Source organism: Ochotona princeps, chromosome 1 (genome assembly GCF_030435755.1).
Source record: "Ochotona princeps isolate mOchPri1 chromosome 1, mOchPri1.hap1, whole genome shotgun sequence".
Taxonomy (NCBI): domain Eukaryota; kingdom Metazoa; phylum Chordata; class Mammalia; order Lagomorpha; family Ochotonidae; genus Ochotona; species Ochotona princeps.
In genome coordinates, this window is record NC_080832.1 from 34,270,507 (window position 1) to 34,292,087 (window position 21,581).

The 21,581-nt window shown below is 37.0% G+C and overlaps 1 protein-coding gene across 4 annotated transcripts in view; it reads right to left on the reverse strand.

Annotated features, from left to right (window-relative positions):
- The window catches only part of LAMA2 (laminin subunit alpha 2), a 634,064-nt gene that overhangs the window by 329,744 nt on the left and 282,739 nt on the right, over window positions 1–21,581 (reverse strand). For all 4 annotated transcript variants that reach the window (XM_058676547.1, XM_058676596.1, XM_058676658.1 and 1 more), the window contains exons 11-12: window positions 18,379–18,519; window positions 14,839–15,012 (exon numbers count right to left, since the gene is read on the reverse strand). In XM_058676547.1, the coding sequence (XP_058532530.1) occupies window positions 14,839–15,012; window positions 18,379–18,519 (315 nt within the window). The remainder of the gene's footprint in view (window positions 1–14,838; window positions 15,013–18,378; window positions 18,520–21,581) is intronic.

Genomic DNA, 21,581 nt, shown 5'->3' on the forward strand with positions numbered 1-21,581 from the left:
GAATGAAGAAGGGCTCAGTAAATGAAAGGCAGTTGAACATTTTCCTACAAAGTTAATTGTCCCTTACCATGCAGGAATCACACTTCTTTGTATTTATATCAATATGGAGAAACCTTCTGCCCCCCCAAAAATAGCACAAGAACGTTTATAGCAGTCCTATTTATATTGCAATAATTATCCATTCACCACTGAATGACCTCATGGATTATCGACTACGGTATATTCTGACAACAGAATATTATCTAGATAGTTTTACTATTAAATACTGGATATTTTTAGTATTACATATTTTAAACAATATCTTTTCAAGCTATGAAAAGACATAGAAGAATCTCCCATGCCTATTTCCAAGTGACAGAAGCCAATGTGGAAAGGCTATATGTTATATGATTTTAACTCCTGGATGGCAGGATGGCAGGATGCCATCCAGCAAAAGACAAAAATGTAGAGACAAAGAAGAATAAACTGTCCTACCCCATCTCTGTCACTTCGCAAATAATTTAGGTTACAAATCTTAGATATCGATTTAAAACACATGCTGCCACAGCAAAGTCCTGACTGTGAAGAGAGATACAGGGCAAGAGAAACACAGCCAGACTTGGGATCTAATAAACATTTGAAAAGCTTTAAAAATGTGGACACTTCCCTTGAGGAGAATATTCTGGAATCCAGTAGACTAAACAGCACTAATGCAAACATTTAAATTAAAAGCCACAGCTGACCAAATATTATTGTTTCTGTTTATTTTATTATCTTGAAAGGCAGCTGCTTCCTAAGTGAAAGTAAATTAATCTCAGTTAACCAAATTCTTCAATCAGCTGACATGAACTCTAAGTTGATGTCACAGATTTAAGTTACATTGGCCATATGTAAATGGCCCATGCTTTTATTTCCGTATTGCATAGAAAAGTTAAAAGAGATGTGCAGTGGAAAGGAAATCGTAAATCTAACCATGTGTTCCTGGGGTATGGAGAGGCTGTGTACCTTCGACCAAGGAATTTATGTCCTCAACGTCTCAGTTTGCACATTTCATTCCATGTTCTGTCCACATGCACAGCAGATAAATACCCCCTGCTTTTAGGAGGAAAGGAAGCCTTTCTTGCCTCTTGCTCTAGCATGGGAAGACCACACAGAACATGTTATGAAAATCATTCAGCAGAGTACCGCTGAAGTTTTCCCCAGGTTGAAAATTTGCTCTTTCAAATATCAATATACAAAACATCTTAGCTTCTTCCTGATTCACAAAGAACATGATTTTATAAAAATTATTCTGCTTGGGCTCATAAAATTTAAGGGCAGGAAGCTATTTAGCAAACTATACAGGCATTTTCCTTGGTTTTGAAGTCTTGGCCTTCCTTAAATGATTTCAGGGAATGTATGTTCCCTTCTGAAAAAAAATAAAAAACCCCAAGTGAGTGTATATTTTAGAGGCTTCATTTCTTTAAAAGAGAATTCTACCTTTCTGTTTATTTGCTAAATCACATACAATAATGACTTTGTATAGAATATTCATTCAGTGAGGAATTACTGAACGCCTGGGCTGTCTAATGCAATCTGGTGGTTCCATGAGGCATAAAGGTGAACAGACTGCAGCCTCCAGGAATTCACTGTTTAATGAGAGTCAAAGGAGTATTTCTACCTGCTGGGCAGTGGAGGATCTCAGGTAGGGAGAACACAGAAGACTACAGCTGGGAGATGGGGAAGTCAAACAGTTTATTACACAAACAGTTTATTACACAAATCAGCACTCAAACTGCATTTTGAAAGATCAAGAGCAGCAGATCATGAAAATGCTATAAGCGAGAGTCAAACAGAAGGGAGCTATCAGCAACCTCCAACTATTTACGAGCGATTTAGAGAGCACCTGCCTGAGCACTAGTTCCAGAACAATTTCTAAGCTTTCATTTTATTTTTATGGCAGTATGATTTTACAAGAAACAGAGATAGTCAAATTTGAGCTTCATAGTTATTCTATCAGGTATGTGAATAACATTTTAAACCACAGAGGCTAGTGGCAGAAGTTCAATGATAAGAAATTATGTGACCTGGAAACCCACTGTTCATCTTCATTCATCTTAGTCACTTTGCTTGGACACGCCCTAGTTTCTTGGCTGGGCTTGCATAGCAGAACACCTGGATATGGACAATAACTCATGTCGTGTTCTTCACCACATTTGCAAAGTCATGATTGCCTTGTTCGCAGTCAACTGAGTGTGCATGATTCTATCTGGGGTCAGAATCATACCGTTTGCAACTTGCAAGAGACCTTTTATTTTACATAATTAATTTGTTTTCACAATTTGTTTTTTTTTAAGATTTATTTTTATTTTTATTGGAAAGGCAGATATACAGAGAAGAGAGACAGAGGGGAAGATCTTCCATCCGATGTTTCATTCCCCAACTGACCACAACAGCTGGACCTGAGCCAATCCGAAGCCAGGAGCCTCTTCGGGGTCTCCCATGCGGGTGCAGGGTCCCAAAGCTTTGGGCCGTCCTCAACTGCTTTCCCAGGCCACAAGCAGGGAGCTGGATGGGAAGCAGGGCCGCCGGGATTAGAACTGGTGCCCATATGGGATTCTGGGCACGTACAAGGCGAGGACCATAACCACTACGCCATCGCACCGGGCCCCACAATTTTTTTTAAAACCTAGGTTTCTTATGGGAGGACCACAGATAAGGACATGCGGACCTAATTCAGATGGGGCTCATGATCTATCAAGTCATAATAGCTAGAACCTGCTGTAGTGGTTCCAAAATAGCTCCAGTCCAAGCCCCTGTGTGAACCTAACCAATCCTGTCAACCACTGTAACCAGCACCATTCCTGTCTCCCGTTGTAAGTGGCACTGACTGTTGCCATCCAGTTGAGGCATTTTTTTCTTGATTTTTGGATTTTCCAATTAAGAGTTTGCCAGTAAAACAGAATATGCTGTTCAGAAAGTAAAACTCCTTCCCAAATTCACCAATGAAGAATACAGATGCCTTGCCTGTATTTAGTTACTTTCAGTTAGTAGGTAGCAGAGTTCAAACACTAAAGCTGTTACAACATATTCAGAAGTTAGAAACTTTTCTAAAATCTAAAACTGTCTCCAACCATCATGAAATATTCAGATCCTGTCAACTTTTAATTCTGAACTACCAACATTAATGGCAGTGCACTTCCTATTAAATAAACCAGCTGCATTATAATAGTCTCTTCTGTTAATGCATATGTTTTGTGTATGTGTGTGGGGGGCATGTTTCTGCTTGTAATGCAATTGATAAGTATATGTGGATTTGCAAAGTTTTTAGGAACTGTTAAGGAGATATCATTTTAAGGTTCCCTTATATAGGCTATACTATTGCATAAGGAAGACAATTCTTAATTCAGATTAAACATGATGCGTAAGTTGTATTTTGTTTTGTTTATGCCTTAGAAAAGATCAGATTCAAGAAATATGTGCAGAAAATTAGTCATTAGAAGCTTTTAAAAGGGGAGGTCTTGGGCCCGGCGGTGTGGCCTAGCGGCTAAAGTCCTCGCCTTGAACGCCCTGGGATCCCATGTGGGCGCCGGTTCTAATCCCGGCAGCTCCGCTTCCCATCCAGCTCCCTGCTTGTGGCCTGGGAAAGCAGTTGAGGACGGCCCAAAGCTTTGGGACCCTGCACCCGTGTGGGAGACCTGGAAGAGGTTCCTGGTTCCCGGCTTCGGATCGGCGCGCACCGGCCGTTGCGGCTCACTTGGGGAGTGAAACATCGGATGGAAGATCTTCCTCTCTGTCTCTCCTCCGCTCTGTATATCCGGTTTTCCAATAATAAAAAAATCTTTAAAAAAAAGGGGGGGAGGTCTTTAAAAGTTATATATGACAGGTCAGTTGGAGAGGCTGCGAAAAATGTAGATTTTCCCAAATTCACTGAGTAAATCTGGGATAAGGAATCCATAACATCTGCTTTTAACAGACTCTGCATGACCCTGACACAGTTGGCTGGATGCAGTATTTCAGAGACTGTTATGGTTATAACTACATCTTAAAAGGAATCTATTTCAATAGCTTTGCTGAAACCCTTTACCCAGGCTGGTTTCAACTCACTAATGATATTGTACTACATTAGCCAGCGAGAAATGGTCCAACCTCAACGCAGCTGAGGCTTCTGGGACCAAGCTGTGGTGGATTTCATTCCCAGCATAGTTAACATTTTCCCTAGCCTAAATATCATTCGTCAGGTCCAAGTTCATGAGCATAACATAAGTTATTTCTTGCTTCACACAGTTATTCTACCCTTAATCCTCTAAATACCTGTTAGACATGTCATACAGTTTCTTTCCAGTGTAAAGTTTCAAAAGAATTTTTTATTAAGATCAGAATATTAGGTATTATGATAATTAGATTTCTCTATACTTTGAAGGAAAAATAAAACATTTTTTAGTTCTTTTTTAAAGATTTATTTACTTTTAATGGTAAATCAGATTTAGAAAAGAAAGAGCTTTCATTCCCTGATTTACTCTCCAACAGGCTTCCACAGCCAGAGCTGAGACAATACAAGGCCAGGAGTCAGGAGTTTCTTCTGGCTCTCCCAACACAGTACAGGCTCCCAAAATTTGGACCATCCTCTCCTGGTTTCCCTGGTGACAAGCAGGGAGCTGGAAGGGAAGTGGAGCAGCAGGAAAACCAACTGGCACCGATTTGGCAACCTGGCACATGCTACACTATAATCATATGATTATTACAAGAACTACAGTCAATACAACTTCCTGTTCTTGTGTTAAGACTGAAAACAATATCAGTTTCCAACACCCAAATCAAGCTGTGAAGTTCCAAGTACACTTGTTCTCTTACAGGGGACCATTTGAACTTTCTTACTTATACAAGAGCATTATGCTCTTCAATGCTTGAATTGAGACACTTTGTGAAAAAAAAAATTAACATTAACTGCCGTTTGGCCTACTAGCTCCTGGTCATGGAAGATCTGCCTTGGAGCCATTTCATCTTTCCCTCAAACCCACCAATGTCCTTCTCCCTTAACCTTACAGGAAGTTAGCTCTGTGTCATGGTGGTAGCTACCCTTGCTGTAACAACTGCGTCATTTTAGTTACCTTTAGCCAATAGGCTTGTTGAGGCATGTTTTTGGGAAGTTGGCTGCTGACATTTGATATTTATTATGAATTAAAAGCCTTTTGTATCACATAAGCCTGTTGGTATGAATCACTTTGCTTGGCAGTTAACACATCAGGCTACCTATATTCAATTTAAGTCGTGGCTCCTGACTTGAGCTCTCTGTAAACATACACAGTACACTAATGTAAACGTAAGGTTACATGGAAACTAACAGATGGCTCAAAAATTAGGCCCTCGCCAAACACTTCAGAAACCTGGGCTGAGTTTTTGGTTCCTTGTGTTTTTGTATTCCAACCTCAGCTGTTGCGGGCATTTCAGAAGTGAACCAGAAAATGATAGCTGGCTTGCTCACTGTCTCCCTCACTAACAATTTCTATAGCAATCATTCCATCAATTTTCAAAAAAAAAAACCTATCACCCTTACCACATACAAAAATCATCACTCACTAATAATCCAGAGGAAATTTTTTACATTCCCCTAAAATAAAAAAAAGAAGTCTGAAGTATTTACAAGGGTGTTGTAAACTATTTGCAAATGATTGGTTGTCACAAAACTCTATATAGCAAAAAACAAAGTTTTAGGGTGGCTCCTACAAACCACATCAAATAAAAATGGTGAGATTTAAGAATAGAAATGAAACACTATTTTAAAAGCACATTTGTGTGTATACTGTAAGTATCTTCAATCTCTAGATAGTCTTAACCTGAAATTTTACTCAGTCACAAACCTAATAAAAATGAGGAATTTTAACCTGTAAACAACAGTTAAAATAACGGAAAAAGAAACAAGAGCGCCCACGTGCAATTATCTCCGGACTCTTCAGACAGAATTGCCAGTTTTCTTCCTAATGAAGGAAACGTCACACAGTAAACATTTCAGGTAACATAGTGCACAGAGAAGGATCCATTCCTTCAGCACCAGCTGGAAATATATTCATCTGAGTAAAACAATCATCTGTGTCTAGTCATGCATGCTCCCTGTTCCTGCGGCTGTCAGTGCTGTCGATCTGAAGCTGAGAGGTAATGGCCTCATGATTCAAGGGAACTGCTCAAGTGTGTACTCAGCCTTCACTTGGAGAGATGGGTTCATTTATCATCATAATAAGCTATTACCTTTGATAGGTCACAACTCACTGAAGAGACAGTCGGTCTAATTGGCTCAATTCCGTTAGTTTTCGATGTGCCTCGAGGAGATAGGCACTCTTTTGCAGGTAATTTTCAATCACCCAACAAACCACCTGTTTAATAATTCATGACCTTTCAGATTAGGGGTCCTATCACATAGCTCCTTCTTCAACATCGCAAATGTTGAATTTTAACTGCTTGGACTCTCTGGCCCAGGTAATTGATGCAGAGTTTTAGAAAAGTAAAGGCAGGAGAACACCTGCTTTGATTCAACTGCTACTCTTGAGTGGTTCGGGAAGCTTTCGGGAATGCAAATGTAAGCCTCGTGCTTGCTCAACTGGCTCTGCTGCAAAATACCAGATTTCCTGACTACATCTGGAAAGACAAGCATGCTATCCCAGCCCTTGAAATTAATTAAACATGACACCCGATTCTTAGCTGACAGGATGGGGGTGCATAATACTTATTAAGTAATCATATGGAAGAAAGTGTAACATGTTAATTTAAGAAGAAAAAGTAAGGCTATCTAGTTAAAACATCTTATTTTACACATTTGACAAAATTCTATATTTTAGGAGGGCAGGAAAAAAGCCTTTGAGACAAACTCACTTCATTTCAAAGGCCACTTTAAAAGATAAATGGTAGTCAAAAATATATACTATTCACTTCTAGATTTAATTTCTTAAAACTGCACATTTGATAATTCTACATTAGTATACAAAGAAATTCTTCAAACTATTCCTGGTTTTATGGTGTTCGTGTGGATATGCAAAAATTCATTTATTCAGGTTCTAAGTTGTGGCATTTTGTGGTTATCATAAGAAAGAATAATTCTGTGTATATCTATTTCACACATTTTTATATACTTGTAGGATAAATTCCCAAACAAGAAGTCTGTAAGCATATGTGTCATTATAATTTTAGGGTAGATTTCTAAATTGGTGTCCTTGGATTTCATGAACACATACCCCCCCCACTATCAATGTGAGAGTCCCCGTGTCCCCTTGGAAAGCCTCCAATAGAGTGTGTGATCCATTGTGTTGTCTTTCCTATACGACATGAGGGCATTCCCCAGCATGTTATCACAAAACACACCAGGTTGAAAACTACTTCACATGTTTAAAGGTCATTTGCACTTTCTCTTCTGCGACTGTTCTCTCGTCTGTTGCACGTTTGTTGCTGCTATTGAATTCTTGGACTTTAATCAACTTGTATAAATTTATATATGTTATACTATCCTATACATTGCAGCAAGAATATAATTACTTATGTTCTTAAATTATTTTGACATTTGTCTCCGTTTCTTCAGGCTGTCACAATAAATGAGGGTAGACTGAGTAACTTAACCACTACAACTTTGATGACAGAGCCTAGACTCCTCTCCTTAGTTTTGACAGAAATTCCCAATCCCTTAACTTGTTGGATCTTTAGTGAAGCAATGGTAATGCAAAGTTCTCATACTGCATGCTAGGGAAGACATGAAGCAATCCATTTTAGTTATATTTAGTCCCCCCAAACAAAATAAAAAACACTGTAGTTACTTTTCAATTTTATGATTTGGTTATTTTTCATTTTGACAAGACCTGCCATTTAAGTTAAAATTTCTGAAATCAGCTTATCTGCTAAAATTAACTCTCCATGTTTGTCCATTTTCATTTAGAATGACATTTTTTCCTTACCATAGTCATATGCTGTTGTCAGGCTGGGGACAAATGTTATCAAAGATCTTTACTGACACACTGTAACATACGAATGCAACAATCCACAAAATAACTGAGACAATTGAACAACTGTTATTGCTAAGGACACAGAAAGGGAGAGGAAGAGAGAGAGATCATTCATCAGCTAGTTCACTCCCCCAAGGCAGTACGACACCAGAGGCTGAGCAAGGCCTAAGTGAGAAACTAGGAGTAAAGAACTTCTTATAGTTCTTCCACGTGGGTAGCATGGGTCCAAGCCTTTGGGATACCCTCTGGTGGTTTTCCCAGGCTGTTTATCAGGGAGCAAGATCAGAAGTGAAACAGCAATGTTTAAGGAATGTTGATATTGCAAGTGGTAACTTCATAACACCAACCCCCCTTTGTTATCTGAGGTCTAATGCTAAAAACAGTTGTTTCATATTCCCTCACCCCTCAGCACTTCTTATTTACAGTAAACAGGTAAATCAAGATCATTTTAATTTAGTCATCTTCAGAAAGAGAACTCAAATGTCTTTACACAGAAATTTTAGTATGTTTTTTGAAATTTTGGTCCCTATTTCCATTGGCCTTTACTTTGATTATGTCACAAAAGTAGGAATGCAGAAACTGTTCATTTGCTCCAGTTAAGATAGCTAGTGGTGTCAGAAACATTTAACATACGGTTGATTCTGATGTCAATTATCTGCGATTCCTATTTTGTCTGGAAACCAAGTATCCATATATGCATTGGGATACCTGTAGTCTTTTTTGTGTGTGTCAGTTCCATTGGTGTGTTTATTTTCATACCAATGATCTCTTTGACCATTATGGCTTTTAAAATAGGCGTGAATCTTGACATAAGAGGAGATTTGATTAAAGCCACCAGCCTCAGCTTCCCCTGAGACTATTCTTTGATTACTCTTCCTACTCTGCTTCCCCACTCACGTTTAACCCAGGGTACTTTTAATACATTTTCTATTAAAAACAGATTTTAAAGTATTTTTAACACTCATTGTTTCTGATGTAAAAAAATAGGAATGACTTTAAATGTTAATAATCCTATATAATTCTCTTCTTGAATCACTTATTAATAATTTATCTGCAGAATCAACTGAGTCTACAGACAATGGAATCATCCAGCTATGACTGTTTTATGACTTGCTTTTCAATCCCTGTATCTTTTACTTCTTATCTAAATGCCCTGTCTATTCCATTAAAAAGTTGAATAGGATGGACAATATGAAAAATGGTTCTTGTTTGTGGCTTTAAAGAAGTATTTTAACACTTTATATTAAATGAGAGAAAAGCTCTTGGTTTTTATGTAGATACTCCTCATTAAAAGGCCTTTCCAAATACAGTTTGAAAAATTTCAAACATCATGAATGGTTAGTAATTATTTAAAGTCATTTGTCAATATTAAACTAACATCAACCCCTATGATAAAATCATCTTAGTCAATGTAATTAAAACACTTTCATAAACTGGTGGATTCGAATTTTTAATTTTCTGTTTAGGACATTAGCATCTGTTTTTGTGACTGCCTTGGGCAGGGCTTCGTTTTTGGAACTTTTGCAAGTTATATAAAAGCAAGGTTTCAGGCTCAATGAACACCTTTCCTTCTATTCACTGATACACTTTTATATAAGAGATTAAAAAAAATTAGAGTGTATTAATTGAATTCACTTGAATAAGACAGGCTTTGTTTTGTCTTTCTGGGAAGACTTTTTTTGATTAATTATTCTGTTACTTTAATGTTTATTTGAACTTTCAGGTTTCTCTTCTATTCAGTCAATAATAATTTGCATTTTTGAGAAATTTATTTTTATAAATATTACTCATATTTGTGTAGTATAGAATTTTATAATACCCCATGTTTGCTTATTATTGTGAGTAATTTTCAAACTGGTCATTTTTATATGTCAAAGGTAATTTGAAAGTGTTTACACTTTTAACTTCATTAATTCAATGAGCTCCTTGGCATCCTTTTCAAAACAACTATCTGGATTTCTATCCTCTCTTCTGATATTTATTTTCTATTTCACTTATTGACATATTTATAAACTCATATTTTATTTTTTCCTTTCATATGTTTCCTTCTGGGTAAATTTTTGTGCATTTCTATTCCAAAGTTAAAAGTCTCAAACTAACAAACATAATCAACTGAAAAAAGAGTGATCTTTGAACAGCTAGACACATCTGGATTTTAGTTCTTTCCAGGCAACTTTTTTTTAAATTTACAATATCTGTCATGCTTTCACATAGATGAAAATGGAAACTCATCAGCATGGTGTGTTAAGTGACATGGCTTTTGTTCAGAATCTATGCTGTCTTGACTCTTCTTGCTGTGACAGGCCAAGTCCTGTCAAGGGAGCCCTGCTTTGCATGAGTTGCATTGTCAAACTGACCACAAACAAAGCCATTGTGAAGTAACTGTTCAGTAAACATTTTGATTTTTATTACCAAGCTGTTAAGCTGAACATTCCCTCCTCTAACATCTACTTACTGGATCAGGTGTAAAAACTAACCTTTTTCCTACTGTATTTCAATACTCAATACCGTAAATGGAAGAACGAACAGAAATATTTTAACTTAGCATATAATAATTTCATAACATTAGAATCACTGCTATAGAAATTTAATAGGAGGGCCCGGCGGCATAGCCTAGTGGCTAAAGTCCTCATCTTGAACGCGCCAGGATCCCATGTGGACGCCGGTTCTAATCCCGACAGCTCCACTTCCCATCCAGCTCCCTGCTTGTGGCCTGGGAAAGCAGTTGAGGACGGCCCAGAACTTTGGGACCCTACACCCTCATGGGAGACCCGGAAGAGATTCCTGATTCCTGGCTTCGGATTGGTGCAGTACTGGCCCGTTGCGGCTCATTTGGGGAGTGAAACATCGGATGGAGGATCTTCCTCTCTGTCTCTCCTCCTCTCTGTATATATCCGGTTTTCCAATAATAATAAAATCTTAAAAAAAAAGAAATTTAATAGGAAAAATATGAAAGTATTATTATATCTAGGCTTTATAACACCATAAGATTTCTGTTTGGTCTTGAGTCTTCCTCAGGGGCTAATTTTCCACAGTAGGTCTCTATAATAACCATAGGCAAAACATGCGTTTTTGAGGATTTTTATTTTTTTCTTTGTTTGCCCTTAATAATTCAATGGGTCTATTCCAGGCAGTACTTTTTTTTTTTACTCTATTGCTTTACAAAATCATTCTTTACGGTCCATAGAATAAAAAGGAAATCACATAAAATCATCTTATTTACCTTAATAGCCATGTACTCTTCATATGCACTATGATATTTCTAATTACTTAAATGAGGAAAAGTAATTTGAATATCACTTTTAAGTAATTTTGGGAAATGTGGAACAAAAAAATTAGGAAATAAAAATTATACCACTAAAACGAAAGGATAACATACTTGGTAACAAATTTTAATTAAGAAAAAAAAAGAAATCAGTATTCAATTTACACAAAATTCTAATTCCAGTCATTTCTGATAAAGCTAATCAAATCAAATCAAGTTTTGAGTTTGGCTTACATTCAACATTCTGCATCAATAACAAAGTATTTGCTGAATTCCTCTTAGTGATAAGAACTACCCTGTCCTATAAACCCCAAATGCCAATCTCCTTCTAAACCACAGCTTTAATCTGGGATCTATGAAGCCGAACTGAAAATCCAGCTAATCCAACCAATGGTTTCCCTTCAGAAGCCAGCTGCTTTTGCGTCAGCTGACACTCCTGCTCATGTGCCTCTTAAGCTACATTATGGGCATTCCTGGCAAGTACAGGAAGCAGTTTAAAAGCTTCTCTGAGCTAGAAACAGAAAGATGCCATAATGCTGCAGAAAATAAACTGTTTTGTAAAAGACAAATCACATAACATTAATTTAATAACATTTGGGAGACAGAATTTCAAAACAATGGTAATGCCAGAAGCGGAAAAGGCCATGCCAGATTCTCTGAGACCTCTCTATATACAGTGAAATTGCTTTTGGAAGCTATACTATTTTAGACCACTAGGGTAACTTTAAGTAAATGGTTATTTCGATGTTCCAGTAGCACCAGGTTTATAAAAGTAGTAAATTGTCCCGGATCTGAAGTTCCCAAAATGTTTCTAAGCAGTTTGGAGCAAATCAGTATATTCTTTGTCTTCCAGATCTTTCTACTTTTACCTGTTTCATGCTTAACCAAATACCCTAAAACCAACCCTTAACACTTACCAAATATTTAAAAAATAAATGCCTCTTAGCATAGCACTGTGCTTGCCTGCTGTAATTCCCTTTGTTTACAATGAGATGGAAAAATTATTACTCAAACTTGCTATTTGTGCCAAATATTCATTCTCACATAAGAAAGAATTCACAAATGCTAATGAGGAATTAATTCACAGCTGAGATTATGAACATTTTTTTCAATGGATAGCATAATATTTGCTGAGCTGGTCTCATATTTGAAATACTGTGATCACTTATTTGATCACTTCTTTCATCCTAAAGAATAAAAGGGAGATTATTCTTTACAGAATAAAACCATACTTCTTTGCTAAATGGACTTGTGTTCCTAAATTTTATTATAATAGAGAGGACTTCCATGTCCACAAAGTGTGCCATGTGAATGAATTTTTATTATTGGGAGTTAGATTCCTCAGAAAGGAACAAGGGTGTTTCAACTACAAGATAATATGTACAGCAGATCCTTTCCCTTGCAAGTTGTCTTCTAACTAAATGACTTGGTAAATGTTTAAAAATTTGTTTCATAAATATTTAGAGAAAGCTAATAGCATGTCATAAATATTTTTTAAACTTGGGAATTAACACTCAAAAACCAGAGGAGGGATTATGTACCCACAGCCCACTGGTCATGGATGTAACAGAAATTCTATTTAGGCAGATGCACTAGTGTCTTGATGTACTGTTTCTGTCAGATTCTGGCAATAGCTCTGAATTGAACAACAATTACTGGTAAAAAATTTAGCCTCAACTATTTAGAAGAGTGGCTTTATTGAATTTATAAATAAGGCTCTACAATTTTCCATTTCCTTAGCAAGATATTAAATCAACCAACCTAAGCATGTTATCATGACTATAATTTACGTGATGGGACATGACAGTTAAGATGTACTGTGGTAATTTTTGAGAGCTTGCAGTATTATTGTAGTATCAAAAATTTATACGGTTCAGTTATTAAGGCAAATTGTTTCATTCATACTGAGACGCCTGACAGTAAACCACCAAGGGTTTCCACATTACATTTTAAAACATCTTCCTCTTTCAGACAATTTACACACCCTGTTATCATTATTTTGTTCACTGAGTGGAAACTGGAACACAGACAAGCACACAATTCTGTGTGAAAATGATTTGTAGCGGAATTTTCATCATGGGTGGTTATAAGAAACATTAGAACCCAGGTTATAAGCCAAGATAAGGGAAGTTATCTTTGGGAACCAACAGCAATGAACAGGATGTCCAAATCCTTTTCTGGGGTAATATTTAGCATCCCATTTACTTGCTTTCCTTCTGTCAATTTGATTTTCAGCCAACAAAAAGAAACAGCATATGACCAAAAAAGAAATGACGGAAAATGTGGTTATTTCTATAAATGTTATCATAAAAGTATAAGAATTCTGGACCATATTCAATTTAGAGCCAAAGCTCTTCTTGGAGCTCTTCATAGCAATTAAAAAATTACGCTCATTTAGGTTTTGGCAAATTTAAGCAATAGAAATTAAAGTCTTCTCTGTTATTTTACGTTTGTTGGGAATACGGGAGGTTCCTAAATAGAACAGGATAAAATGACTTGTCATAAAAGGCCTTGCAAATAAAAGTTTAATTAGATTTTTATTGCAGCTATTGAATTTCATGGAACATACGCTGTCTCTTTAAAAATATAAGTTCACTGAAAACTTGTTTTATTAATTTACACTCTTTTTTTTTGTAACAGCACTTAGAAGCCTGTTAAAAATAAGAAATTGTCCATGAGTTACAATTTTTCAATTGGCAAAAACCTCCATTTCCCATTCGTAGAGTAGCATGGAAGTTACTGATTTTTTCTATTCTAATACTCAGACATACAGAGAATTACAAACTATAAATATATTTATGCTTACTCCTTAAAAATACCACTGCATTCTTGAGAATCTGGCTTAAACGTCAAAACTTGTGGTGCCATACAGTCATTTGAACTTCCATAGAGGAAGCAAGTAATTGTATGAAATTCAGTTTGCAACCAATTCTTAGGCAAAATAGAATGAAACAGTGAACACAAAGTGCTTGAATTAGGTAAGCACTCACACAGAAGAGGGGGGTAAGAATGCCTGTAACTGTGAGGTTACATTTGCTTATCTATGTGTTTGCACATCTATAAGTGTGACGTAAGACAAACACTTTCAATCTGTCACTTTCAAGATAATTCTCTGTAGGAAATATGTTGTTTACATGGTCTCACGACAAGCATTAAATTCGTCATGTAATAATTTTTCCCAATTAACATTCATGCCAGGTAATAGGACAAGCAGCACTCTTGAATATCAGTTTTAAATGTAATAGACACAGATAAGAAAAACGTCACTAAACAGCACTCCATAGGCAACTCTACGCAGGAGCTATCTCTAGAGTATACAACATGGCTTCTTCCAATATCTATAATTCATTTGATAAAAATACCCTAGCATCTTAATTAACTTCTCTATTCAAATAGCCTGCACAGAAATCCAGCTGTCTGAAGACAAAGTTGTGTACGAGGGATGCCATGGGACACTAATCCACCTATTGCCAGCACACACAACATGGGAGAAATGACCAAGTTGGTATAACTTAGCAATTCTGGCACAATGCTCTGTGTTTGACATCATCTTTCTTTAGTGAAATATTGGACGGAACTCCTGCTCATCACCTGTCCACTGAAGCAGAGTAGTGAGAAGGATGCACTTACTTTGTTTCCCAGGTACGCAGCTGGCGCACTCCAGTAGTAGCTGTTGGGTAGGCTTTGCCGGACCTGTGTGTTACTGATGCTGATCTGCTCTGGAGAATGCAAGCTGTCTTGCTGAGGAGCAACTCGAATGCGGTCAGAGATGTCAGTCAGATACCAGCCACTCATGTCTTGTATCTTAGAGAAAGACACAATTAACATTAATTCAAAAAGAAAAAACTACATCAGTTCCTTTCATATTTCTTGTAGTATCTATCTTTGGCAATTTATACCTACAAATCTGAGAGAGTCAGAGCAAGAAAGACAGAAGGGATCTCCCCCAAAGTGGTTCAGTTGTTTAATGCTGTCAATAACCTAGGCTTGGAAAAGCCAAATCTGGGAGCAGAGAACACAATCATAGGTCCTATGTGGTGGTGGGGACTCAACTATCTGAACCAATACCATTGCTTCCAAGTGTTTACGCTAGCAGAAAACTATTCCCAAAAGCTGAGCTGGCATACAAAACCCAGGTAGAGAGAGGACTGATAGAGAGAAAGATGTCCCATTCCACTTGTTCACTCCCCAAATGGCCACGGTGGCAGGAGCTGAGCCAATCCAAAGCCAGGAGCCAGGAGATCTTCCAAGCTACCCACATGAGTGCAGCATCCCAAGAACCTGGGCGATTCTCTGCTGATTTCCCAGGCCCCACTCAGAGCTGGAGTAAAAAGTGGAGCTGCTGGGACACAAACTGGTGTCCATGTGAGATGCCAACGCTTGTAACAGGAAGATTAGTCAGTAGAGTTATTGCACTGGCATAAAGCTTTAAAATTCCTTTTTTTGCTCCACTAGCAATTTCTTGCTATTGGTGGAAAAATACTACAAAATGTGTTAACATATGCACAGAGAGGTCTCAAAAATTTCACTGAAGGACCCAGAGCGGTGGCCTAGTGGCTAAAGACCTCGCTTTGAATGTGCCAGGATCCCAAATGGGCGTTGGATCTAATCCCAGCAGCCCCATTTCTCATTCAGCTCTCTGCTTGTTGCCTGGGAAGGCAGTCAAGGACAGCCTAAAGCCTTAGGATCCTGCACCCATGTGGAAGTGCCAAAAGAGGCTCCTGGCCTCGGATTGGCGCAGCTCCGGCCATTGTGGTCAGTTGGGGAATGAATCATCAGATGGAAGATCTACCTCTCTGTCTCTCCTCCTCTGTGTATATCTCCCTTTGCAATAAAAGTAAATCTTTAGAAAAATTCACAGAAGACAGAACTTTAAAAGTTTGGGTATAAAATGTTTTGAAATCCATGCATGGTTTAATCATCATACATATTTTAAAAATCTTCTTGAAGAAAATAAATGAAAGCAAGAACCAGAAAAATAGCTTTCAATTCAATATTTCCTCCTTTCCTATTCTTAAAATTTCATCTGCGGAGCCTAGAGACATCTGATTCCACTAACATGTTACTATGAAAATACTGTATATATCCCTTCCTAAAGAGCCTCAAAACCTAGATTGCACCTAGATTGCTGTAATGATTTGCATTTTCATCTTTATGCTCCAAATTCAAGCACATAGACATTTTTAAAATTTAAAGCATCCTGTGTTTTAAATACCATAAAATAATAAAGTATTCTACCAAGTAAGAACAGTATCTTGGTCACTAACATTTTTGGCTTCCAGCCACTGGTAACCTACTTAACCTAGGTGATATATTTGGAGCAGTGTACAACAGGAAGCAAAAAGTAGAGCTAACATGCAGTGGTTTTAAAAACCTATTCATATACATAGTATTTGATTCTTCTTGTTCTAACACTCCAAAGTCATGGGGACTTCTTTAGTTAACAGAGAAATAGAGTCTAGATAACAAGTTATTGGCCACATACACCACATAGGTCCCTTCTGTTTATAGTATCAGTCTTGGTCTTTGTAAAAACAATTATGTGTGATTCAGTGGATGTGGCTTCCATAGATCAAGGTATGTCTCCCCATGCTATTCCTTGGCTAGCTAAGAAATTTTTCTCACTGTGGAGCAGGATAGAGTGTTGGCTGGAATTTTACAAATAAAATGAGAAAATTAAGGATCAATGTCTATTTGCTGTTGACCTTTTTATAGTCCACTACAAAGCAGCAGTTTCTAAATAATACACACAGTGATAAAGGTTCAATTGATATTATTTAAAACATGAATGGAAAGCTGTATAGACATAGAAAAATACTTGACAGCTGTGTTCAGATTTTTTAATACATTGTAGTTTATGAAAGTAGCGGTCTTCACAGAACATGGCTTTGATTACATAATTTCTCTCTTTGAAATCCCTTAATGACTTTCCAAAGAGAATATAATTTACTTCTCACCCTATTCAAGCACCTGAGCTAGTTTCTTACTCTCTATATTATTCTCTGTCCAACCTGCTTTTTCCGTATTTGACAGTCTTACATTCAGCTCTTTAGGCTATCTGCAATTTCCTAAATGTCTCTCTTCCTTCATATACCTTGTCTATAAGGAAACAAAAATCCTGTCTGCGCTGAGAGGCAGTGCCCACCATGAAGGTATTCATTGTAGAGGAAGAAAATCAACAGTTTGAGTAATAAGTCAACAATTTTCTAATGACTTAAGAAGGAAAGCAGTAGCCATTCAATATGGATTCTTCAGGAGAGCTCAGTTAGCAACAAACAGTAGTTGAAAATACGGACATACATGTGTATGATATAGGTAGGTGATTGGGGGTTGGGAGGTAGCTCACTTACTTATTTTCCCTGTTTCCTTGGATGCCAAGGAGAGGGAGAAAGAGGAAGGATGGGAGGGGAAGGGAGAAGGAAAGGTGAGAGAGGAGAGTGGAGAGAGTGAGAGAAGGAGAGGAATTGGAGGAACAAAAGGGAGAAAAGAGACAGAAAGAGATTTTGTTTCTATCTTCTAGTTAACTCCCCAGTGCTTCTAACAGTGGGGAGTTGACAAATATGAAGCTAAGCCCTAGAAGTCAATCCAGATATCTTATGTGGGTAAATAGGGATGCAGACACCTGAGGCATCAGCTACTGCCTCCTAGGGTATATGTTAGCAGGAAGCTGAAATTAGGAGTAGAACTAGATTTGAACCCAATCATATAAAGGATGAAGATGTCCCAAATGATATCTTAAGTGTGGTACTAAGAATCTGCCTCAAGAAGGGTTCATTTCTTAACTTACATACAAAAACCACAGGGTGTGAAAATTAAATTCTTGACATCACCATCTGATGTTTCTTAAGTCATGTATTTTGGAATTGAAACATCATCATTAATCCCATTTTTGTTTCATATACTAATTTTAACATTGAAAAGCTTGGGTCTATAAATTGTAAATGGATCCAATCTATACATTATTACAAATAAAACTTTTGACCCTTTGAGTGAAGACACAGAAACAGAATAGGAAGAAAATCTCATAACTTCATGACAACTTTAAGCCAAAATTCATGACTAGGCAAAAACGTTTTAAAGTTGTTATTAAATAATCACAGCAAAAACAAAAAGACCCACGGTTAGGCAGGGAAAAACCCATGGATCAGGAAGGGAATGGTGATTGCTTACATTGCCATAGGTCCAGTAGGAACTTTGGCATCTGTTTGAAACTCCTGAACAGAAACATTCTTCACAGCCTTTTGGATTATCCTGTTGCAAATTGAAGAAGCCTGTCTTGCAACGACTGCAGTCACCTCCTTCAACATTCTCCTGTAAATACACAAACGTGTTACAACAAACAAAAGCAATGTAGAATGAAGGTCTCTGCCTATATCTGTAAAAAGGAAATACTGCTACACATTTCTTCACTTTCCTCTCATATTTTAGGATATTAAAGTGTGTTCAAAACCCTGCACAAAATCTCATGGTTAAGCAATGTCTAGCCACACTTCAAGGAATGATTATTGGACACTAAATTACCCTAATAAAAATTACAAATTTGATTTTTGCATATGTTAAGGATAGGGAATCAATGTCATGATAAATAAATATGTTTGACTAACATGGATCCATTCAGATGCATTTCTTTGTGTCATTGAGCTACTTGAGCTACTTCATCTTAAAACAGGATATAGCTAATAGTAAAGACATTAAGGAATGAACGTATAACAGGACATTGTGCTTAACCCAATTGTAAAACACTTATAGATTAAAATTATATACATTCCAGGCAGCATAAGGACTTGACAACTAAGGAGATGGGGAGAGGAGTTACTGTGTTCCTCTGATTTGACCAGTTCAGAAAGCAGCATGTTTTTTTCCCTCTGCTTCCTTTCACTAATAAGTACAGCCAATTAATTAAATTATATTATGTAGAAAAATTGTTCTTGTTCAGTAGCTGCTCTCCAGATTGCTTTGAATAATCCTAGTCCCAGCTCCCTCAAAATCATTTATAGGTAAGCCACAACTTGGGCTCAGACCTGTGACAGTTTATTCTATAATAAATGGGAAAGTTCTTGATGTAAAGAATGTTCAAACGTAACTAATGCTGGTAAAAGAAGGCTTCCTGGCTTTAGGCTAACAATTTTCAATATTACCCAAACATGTATTTACTCCTCTTTCATGAATTCCTTTATAATGCCATTCCAAAGCTTTCCTTTTTTGTTAAAGAACTAACCTGCTTCTCCAGTGTGTTTTGTAGCGTTTTATGCATTGCCTCATTATAATTGCACAGCTGTTTTGTGCGATCGTATTCTCCAACTTTATACCAAAATCTGCTTGAAGGTAGAAATTGTATTTAGTCAACACTAACCCCCAGCTTCATAAAAATCCATTAAATCAAACTTGCTTGTAATGTTCTTTATGACAAGGAGTATGCACACAGCAGATACTTAATAATGGTAGGTTTGAATAAGCCAATGTTGAACAGAATGTAAAGATAATAAAATTTATGCATATTCAAGCAAAAACAGAAAAGAAAAAACTGGCATAAGGAGGAGGAGAAGGCTGAGGTGGTAGCACTTTAAGCTATACTCCTCAGCTCTGTGGGGCTGGCATGCCATGAATGTTAATTCATATCCCAGCTGCTCCATTTCTGATGAAGCTTCCTGCTTATGATCTAGGAAAGCAATGGAGGAGACTTAGAAGAAGCTTTTGGATCCCAACTTCAGATCAGCTCAGCTCTGGCTAGGCCAACAAGGGGTGTGGGGACAAAATAGCAGATGGAAGATCTTATCTCTATTTCTCCTCTCTCTGTAAAATCTACCTATCAAATAAAATACATGTCAAAAAAAGGAGAAGAAATTTCAAAGAATGAAAAAGAACATCTCTTTATGATGGAATTTGTTGAAATTCAGCTTTTAGCTCTTAATTTCTGACTTATTTACAAGGTAGATCATTTTTATATTGATGGCCCTATCAATAATGGGATTTCCCTAATCCTGTTTCAAGTTAAATTTTAGCACCATGGAATGCACATATATCAAAGTATTGTCACTAAAGTTCTTGTCAATTTTTACATTTATGCTAGACTAAATTTGGGAGCCAGTCACTTAATAGTGTCCTCTTATATGGATGGCAAATGCCAGTCAGCTGAGCTATCACTGCTGGCCCCTAGACAATGTATTAGGAAGAACCAACAGAAATGTGCCAAGGTTGGGGGTCAAATTCAGGCATTTGATTTTGGATTCAGAGATTTCAGCATCCAAACTGTTAGGTGAAATACCTGTCATGTCAGTCTGTAGTCTTAAGGTATTTGCCAGATATTTTGATTCGACAGGTGTCAGTAAACCCAATCAAATTAATATATCTCTAGTGACAAACAAATCCCCAAAACACTGAAATAGGGAGCATCTTCAAAGGGTATACAGACTGAAAATTCAAAACACAGCACCAATTACAAATTATCCGTCCCACTGAGGACACAATACGGCTGTTTTGAATGTTGTGTCTTTGCATGCTTTGTCTCACCTACTTTTCATTTGTTCTTAGTTGATACCAAATAAGACCACTTTTCTAAAGTTCATACCACGTTCTATAATTAGCAAATGTTAGCATTAGTTACAATTCTTTTAGCTCTACTTCCACCCAGCAATATGACTTTGAAAAAAAAAATCACAATTAAATAATTGCATGCTGAATGTAACTTAATAACCTGAAGCAACACATTAGGCAGGAATTCTGGGTACCATAAAGACAGGTCAGTCACAGTTTCTGTTTAAAAGCCAAAGGCTAGTTCAGGAAGCGTTACACACACAATTTTAATGCAAGCAGAAGAGTGTATGTGCACTTCAGAAATGAAGTACATTCTGATAACATAGGTGAGGAAGCAGACATTTCTGTTTTGCGAATTTGATCCATTTTTATGATAAGAGTGCTATGTTTCCTTAACCTTGAAACACAATCTAAGATTTTTACTTTTCAGCAGAGCCAGGATGAGAAGAAATTTGAAATAAGGAATTTGAAAAGCAGAAAGTATATTCATTACATATTCTTTCAAAACAAATATATTTTGTTGCATTTTAAAAACCAATCTTATAATATAAAAGTAAAATGGTAGATGCAGAACAGTTCAGGGAAAAATGTGTTAAGCAAAAACTATCCCATAGATATCAATATTGTGGGATACCAAAACTTTTATTAAAAAATGTAAATGTACTGAGGAATTCTGATATGCTTCCAGGAAGCTCACTTGCTTCTAATAAGCCAGTGTGTTTGCCCTTAGGTAGGTAACATTTAAATACTCTGAGGGGATAAGGATATTTCCCCACAGGAATTACTAAGTTGCTAACTGTTGTCCAGCAGGCACTTAAGTACACAGCAGAATGTCTACA